The following is an 8,197-nucleotide window of genomic DNA, read 5'->3' on the forward strand; positions in this document are numbered from 1 at the left end:
AAATATACAAGTGTCTCAAATCAATTACAATTGTTGTCTGGAATATTCAATACATAATCCTCGCTATTAATCTCTCACTTCTCTTATCTCTCTTGCCAATTTTGTTCCTTAAAACAAATAATTTTCTTCTCAGTACACAGTACCACACAATACTCCATATACTCCACACAATACACAGGGCACAATCCTTCTAATACTCATTCATTTCTTACATAATCTTTACCATGAATATTTTCTCATATTAAAGGAAGAATGTCAAACATAAATCTTTGGCTTCTACTATGAGATGTTGATAGTTTTTTTTTTACATGTTTTCATCCTATCTTTCTCACTTTCAAGTTAAAAAGATGTCTTTCTGTTCCCACTTTTGAAACATTAATGTTTTTATTTCTTATTTCCCCCCTAATTGATTATTCTTTTATTGCAATAAAAGTGAAGCCTTTAATTGAGATTATTTTTATAAAGTTATTTTACAAAATTCTTAACTTGTGTTAATGAAACTTTAAGCCACACTGGGATAATCTTAGTCCAAAACATTTTCCTCTATCCCAAAGTGATTGCAATTTAAAGTTCTTTCACACATATTAATAATAGCAGTAAATATATTATTGTTTGAAGTAATTTTATTTAAATAACTTCACTCTTTTAATAAATAGAGAGAGGGAGTATAATTAATTTGGGAACAAAATAAATAAAATATTAATGCTCCATTATTAATTAATTTAAAAACTCATCATTTAGTTAAAATTGAAATTACTGAGATAAAAGAAAATAATTATCTCTCTCTTTAAGTGACAGTTTAAGATTATTTTGAAGAAACCAATAAATGAAATAAAATTTCTTGATCTTAATAAAATATTTTAATTTTTTTTATTCTACTCTTTTGTATTTAAACACTACATTATGTATATGTAACCTAATACATCATGATAAAGTAAAGATATAAATCGCAAAAGAGTAATTAATGTTGTATTTATATTTAAAAATGAAAGCTAAAAACAAATATATTTTAAAAGTCTGGCAGTTAAAAATAATTACTAATGTTTAAGTTAATGCACATGGATTAAGAAATATTCAATAAACATAAAATGTTGATATATACTTCACCCGTTCCTTTTTTTAAAATGATTTTTGAATTTATTTTTGCAAGAACAAAAATATGTAATCATTTTTTATTCTAATAAATTTGTGGTATATTTTTCTATTTTATTACTTTATCTCTCCCATCTAAGACAGTAAATACATGTTATCTGATAAAAAATAAATACATTTGTAAATTATTTATAAATTATTTTAAGGACTAAACGATATGATAGAAAAAGTAATAAAAAATTACTAAAATGAACATTTTTTTTCATAATTAAAACAGATAAAAGAAAGGAGGAAATATAATAATCACCACAAGCTTAGATCTTTCACGTTGTTTATGTTTTTAAGATTTTGATAAAAGTTTCTTCCATCTTTAGAAAGAGTATCCATTTCTAAATCAGTATGAAAATCATATCTTTATAATGTTGAGATGTTGGTTGTTCATTGGAAGACACCATTATCTTTTTCTTCAAATGACAAACCTTCATCTTAGAAATGTTAGTTATAATCTGATGGTTCACATTTGGAATTAGTTTTGGAAATCTACCTTAATTTAAATAAAATGAAGACTTGTTTGGTCTTTCAACCTTCATAATCAATAATAATAATCTGATCTCAGAATACCTAAGCCTCTCCAACATTATTCATTCCACCTTTGAAATTCAAATCTAAAAGTAACAAAAGGCGTGCTTTATTTTATACTAAGATTATACGTTATGTACCAAATGGTCATCAAACCAAATTCCAATAATAAAATTGCGCTCATCTTTCCGAAAGTGACTGATTAAACAATCATATTCCACAACTCCGGTCGCAATCAAAGCCTGTAATTTCAATAATAATTTTCTCATCACTCTACATTTCTATCATCTCAAAATCATTAACACGTCACTTTAATTGAACATACATGAAAACGAAGATGAAGAACTCAACGAGGAGCCAACGAAACCGTAATATCAGGAATCTTAATACTGTCCGACCAAATCCTCGACTTCAAATAAAACTTCGAGATCTTTCCAGCTACGAGTCCCATGTTTGGTCGCTTATCTGGATCCACGTGCACGCATTCCAGTGCGACACGTGTCAGTTTCTCAGCTACGTCCAAGGGAAAGGAGTCTTTCAATCGCCGGTCCACCCACATCCTCAGCTTTCCCTGTACGCTACCATCGCCGCCGTCCACGGCGACCCTCGCCGCCTCGATCACCGACGTCCTAAGAAATTCGCGCGTTTTCTCGTCAAATTTAAACTTCAGTGGCTCCTCCCCGGACAGGAGCTCCAACATGACCACTCCGAAAGCGTATATATCAGACTTCTGAGTCGCAACGCCGGAGGCTTGAAATTCCGGCGCCATGTACCCCCGCACGCCCTCGAATTGCCTGGATCTCGCCGGGGACGGCGGAAATTTCTCCTCTATCTCAAAGATTTCGCCTAATTGCTCGCTTTGGAGGTCGATTTCGCCGCAGAGCTGCGCGGTGCCGAAATGGCAAAGCCTGGCGTTGAAAGAAGGTTCGGTGACGATGATACCGCTGGATTTGATACGGTTGTGGACGAAATTGATGTTCAAACCGGTTTTGTTGTGAATGTAATCGAGTCCGTGCGCGAGATCCGCGGCGACCTGCATTCGCGACATCCACGTGGAGAGAACAGTGAAGCGCGCGTTGTTCTTGTTGCGGAGACAATCGGAGAGGCTGGCGCCGTTGACGAAGTCGTAGACGAGGTAGATGTTGTCGCCGGAGACAGAGGCGCCGAGGAGTTTGATGATGCTGACGTGGTGGCTGCGGCAGACGACAGAGAGGAGTTGCTGGAGCTGATTCGTCTGGAGTTTGCGGCTGAACTTGCGCTGGAAGACAATGACTTCGGCTCCGCGGAGAGTGCAGCGCCAGCAGGGGGTGGAGGAGGAGTGGCGCTTGGCGAGGAAGTTGTTGGTGGCGGCGCAGATTTCCGAGAAATCGTATATGTTAGGGTTTTCTGGGAGCGTGTCGCGGAGGGAGGTGAGCGAGGTGCGGCTGGCAGTGGAGGTGTCGGAGGAGAGACGGTAGCCGGTGGAGCCGGTGTAGGGAGCGCTGGCGGTAGAGGCGTAGGAAGTGGAGGGTTTGTCGGAGAAAGAAGTGGTGGGCCTGAGAGTGGGCCTTGGGGAGGATGGTCTTGGGCTTTGGGTTGGGCCTTGTTGTGTTCGCGGGGTGGGCGTGGGACTTGCCGCGTTGGTGGCCATCTTTGTCTTGCACATAAGCAAATGAAGAAGGAGAAAAGAAGAAGAAGAAGAAGAAAGTGTCTTCAAAATGAATTCTTGTATTTGGAGTTTGATGTTGGAAGATCCAATGGTGATTAGAAGAGAGAAAGGAGAAAAGATGATTAATTTGAAATTTTAAGTTAAATTGAATTTATGCAGTTTAATTAATTATCAGTGGATTGTTTATAGGAAAACCAAAATTATTAAACAATGCGATGTCGTTTGTTCCGTGAGCTTATCTTATCCCACCCTGGAGTTGCCGATTCAATGGGTCGACACCCAATTTTGCGGCTACGGCTGTAAAGTGCAAACTGCTAACAAGTTGCAGAGATGGTCAGAATAAGTTGACCATTGCTTCATTAGATGCATTCGTTGACTTTTTACACAAAACTTTAATTAATTCTGAGTCAAATTAATAAAGGTAAACCTAAAAGAAATGGAAAATGTTTCAAAGTAATGAACAAACTTGCTTAATTAAAAATTAATAGAAAAAAAAGACGACTTTATTTATTATTAATCCTTTTATTAATCATCATTTTTTAATATTAATATTTTATTATTTATCATTATTATGACAAAAAGAGAAAAAAAAATACAACCACTGATAATAATTATGTTATGTGTTATCAGTTTTACACACTTTTCTACAGTTTCCTCTTTTTTTTCTTTTTTTTAATCTACTTATTCAAACTACTAGCTTTCTTCCATTTTTGTACATATTTAATTTTTAAAAAAATGTCATAATCAATGTTCTAAAAACACAGATTAAAATTAAAATTATATTAAAAAATATATTAAAAATCATAAGAAACGAACTTTTTCGCATCTTAACAGAAAATGTCCCTCTTTTTAATTTCTAATTTGTATATAAGAGCGTTGGGCAGCATTTGTCTTTGAAAAAACTTAAATTAACTGTCTTATCTGCTTCAATAAAATATTATAAAATTTCAAAAAAATTATATTAATATTTGTATTGGTTAAAAGTAATGTATTTATTGAAAAATATTTTTTTTAATAGGTGATGTATTTATTATTAACTGGTGTACGAAAATTAAACTTTCATTATAACGGAGAAATTATATATTTCGAAATCGGATTGAAATTTTAGTGTTGAGAATGAGAAACTCTAACTAAGGTTAAAGCCTTTATTTTATTGATGATATCAATGAAGTTACATTCATGATTGTCAGATATTTCATCTTTGGTCTTAGCAGACATAAGCGTTATGTGTTTTGCATTTTGCACCCCATAAAATTCATCTGTAATTTAATTAATTTAAAAATTTACTTTTATTCTTTTAAAATTGCCTTTTTTTTATGTACAATTAATATATTTTTTATATTTCAGATTATATATTCTTAACATATTTCTTTTTAAGTATATTTATATTTTATTTGAATTAACTTCACACAATTAATTTATTTTAAAGAGTATTTTTTAATATAAAAATAAATAATTTATTTCATATAAAGATATTTCTTAATAGAAATAATATTTACGAAAGTAAACATTCAACGTTATTGAATGATGATAATATTTCATATATTAATAATATTTTTTTTACAATATTATTGTTAAATTAAAAATATAAAATCTAAGTATTATAAGTACGTCCATATTGTATACAATTCTTGAATGTCTAATATAAATGATTTTTTTTGTCCGTGAGGACTCAAATTAATTGTAATGTATTATAAATTTTGTCATATGATAAAATATCTTTTGTTACATGTTCACAATCGATCATGTGTTATATAATATAATGTTGACGATCCTCTTAAATATATCATGTATTAATTGAACCATTGTATTAGAAACTTGAAAATAAAAAATAAAATAAGTATGTTAACATTATAATGGAAAAAATAACTCATCGGCTGCACATGCTGAGGGATGTGAAGCTAGTGTCACACTAATAACAACATGGTTGACAAAGTGCAACCATTAGTCATGAATGACAACTAATACACCTCTTTCGAAAGGTGGGGGAGACCGAAGAATAGTTTGCTTATAAACAAACTAGCATAGCACACACTCAAGCAAATGGTGTGTAAATGGTGTGTGAACATGTCCTGAGAACATGGTTATCACCTCAAATTGTCGACTATGTTGATGATCACTGTAAGGAGTTCAAAGCATTACATCATGGGTAAGACTGTTGATTTGCATGAGCACAACGCCAATTGTATATATATGGGGTTTGATGACATAATCGCACGTTCGATGAAGGATCTCTTAATATGTGGGAGTGATATCCCTAATTCGCATCCCTAGGAAGTGTTCATATATTGACGTCTGATCCACTATGAACAAAATATTATTATATATTTTATTGAAAATAAATCTAATAAATTGTTCAAATGATGTGTATATTTTACTTATAATAGTGTAGCGTGACTTAACCTCCTAATTGCTTTGTTTGTGCAAAACAATCTAATCGTCCACATGGGTGAGTGTGGTAGCTTTCTATGCGTAATCACCACAAATCCTCAAATTGTCAAATAGCGACAAGTAAAACACATTAACCAATGTTGCACTTTTATAAAAATAAATTATGTATTGAACCAAATGAAACAAATAAGCTCAAGTTGTGAACTCCCATCTATGGTGTATGATGCACTCCTCGTACACCTTGTGAAGCCAAAGATGACGGCACTGCCCCAACTTTGTCGCATTGTCATCAAACTCTATCCCAACTAGTTCAACCAACAATGATAACACTGATGTGAAAACTACCTCACAATGGGGAGATGGAACAATGCAGACACGTTATCTAGAGTGATGATCATCTCAGCAACAGGAAGTGGTGTCGTGTTGTCACCTCTCAACAAAGATTTATATTATATGTATAAGATCTTTATCAGTAGTCTCATAACTAACGTTGCATAGTGACAATGACCCGATATTAAGCATTATGGTCTCAATATGGAGATGAGGGATTCCAAATTTACTTAGCTTGCGTCAACGAGAGACCTTCAATTTTCCTCAACCTTCATCCTCCCACAATCTACACGCCACATAAATTAAAAGTTAAATAAATTTTATTAACCGATTAAATTAATTTTAACGAATTACATAATTAACTTGTTTAAATATAGACAAAGAAAATAACATAATAGAATCAACCTGCAAAGGTTTTGGTGAAGACAATTTTGCTACTAAAGATGTTTATGAGTTAATTTTTCCCAAAAAATTTGGTGGTAAAAGGACTATACTATTTGGCAAGTCAAGGGAATTTTTAAACATTAACTTTGAATTCACAACATGCATCTACCTCATTCTCCACGTTCATCCCTATGCCCCAATAATTAGGTAACGGTCCAACAACATTTATTTGAATTTTAGGAATTTTGCAAATTGTGAAGATTCAAATAATAAATATTTGCATGTAATGTTATTGTCTAATGTATATATAAATAATATTTTTAATGTAAAAAGTTTTACATAGTGTTTGCAAATTAAACTTTCTCACTACATATATTGTAAGAACTAATTGAAGGAAATAAGATAAGAGAGAAGGTTGTAGCAACTTATAGAACGTAATTGTACAAAATTGCAAAACTGATCTTATTCATTTTGATTTACTCAATCATATATATAATAAAATTACAATCACTGAAAGCTATAAAATATGAATACTAACTAAACTGACCATTAATGCAATATAATGGTAAAATAGTTTAAGAATAATAAAACCAGAATTAATAATAATAAATAACCAACATATATAATAACAAGTTTTTGTTAGTAATGTATATATATAAAGTAAAAAAAATTTGTTTCCATATATATACTTTATTTAAAAAAATCAATTTTATTCATAAAATAAAAAATTAACTTATACGTAAATTAATTTATTGAAATTCTTTCATTAATTTAAGAGTGATAGGAACATCTTTTAAAATAAAATCTCTTAATGGTTTTTTTTTTATAATAATGGTTCAAATTTCTTGAAAACTACAAAATCGAGGAAGATAATCAGTTCGAAGAAGCGAATCTGAAACATTTTTGTAACTATGAATAAATTTTAATTAGCTTTATTAAGGTGTAACAGAGCACGTATTTCGTTTTCATTCCATGGAAGAGTGGAACTCTAGTAGTAATTTACAATAATTGATGTATGCAACTCAACAAACTAAAATAGGATCTCTAGTTAAAAAATATTTTTAACTTATATAGAATAAGTTAAATTTAATTTATGGTAATTTTATTTTGTTTATAATTTTTTCTTCTAAATTTTTGTTATGTAATTTCATCTTTCTGGGCCTTTTTTCTGTTTTGTATGAGCCAAGCCCAATTGCGTCCCGATTGCATCGTCAGGGTGTATTTAGCATATACACATTTCTCTTGTAATGAATTCAATTGAAGTTTAATAAAGTTTTTTTTCTTCTGTGATTAATTACTGTGGTTATTCTCTCTCTACCCCTTTACCACCGCATACCGCTCCCTGTTCCTATCCTTTTTTTTCTCTGCACCGCCAATTGCCATGTACAAGAAGCACATGAAGAACCTTAAAAAATCCAAGATGGTATCAGAGCGGGTTACACCCGCTCTGCTCTCCGCTGCCAACGGTTCTGTTTTCCTTTCCCTGCTTATCCTTTTATTTCTTGTTTTCTTTTTCTCGCATTTGTCTCCATGGCTAAAACCCAGGAAAATCCTTCGAAGAATGAACAACAAAATCCCGCTAGTGCGTATTATCTACACCCGGGAGAAAACCCCGGGATGGTCTTGGTCACGCCACAATTGGATGGTTCGAATTACCATTCCTGGAGCAGAGCGATGAAGAGGGCTTTGCTCTCCAAGAATAAATTCAAGTTCGTCAATGGAGACCTACCAGAGCCATCCCATAGCGACAATCAATATGAAGCATGAGAGAGA

At 32.4% G+C, this 8,197-nt stretch overlaps 1 protein-coding gene across 1 annotated transcript; it reads right to left on the reverse strand.

Moving 5' to 3' along the window:
• Positions 1-1,895: 1,895 nt before the first annotated feature.
• LOC137835709 (lysM domain receptor-like kinase 3) lies at positions 1,896-3,549 on the reverse strand. The gene has a single exon (XM_068644325.1). It carries the CDS (start codon positions 3,314-3,316, stop codon positions 2,018-2,020), a length of 1,299 nt encoding a protein of 432 aa, XP_068500426.1. The 5' UTR covers positions 3,317-3,549; the 3' UTR covers positions 1,896-2,017.
• Positions 3,550-8,197: the final 4,648 nt, after the last annotated feature.

This window comes from Phaseolus vulgaris, chromosome 5, assembly GCF_000499845.2.
Source record: "Phaseolus vulgaris cultivar G19833 chromosome 5, P. vulgaris v2.0, whole genome shotgun sequence".
NCBI classification, from domain to species: Eukaryota; Viridiplantae; Streptophyta; class Magnoliopsida; order Fabales; family Fabaceae; genus Phaseolus; species Phaseolus vulgaris.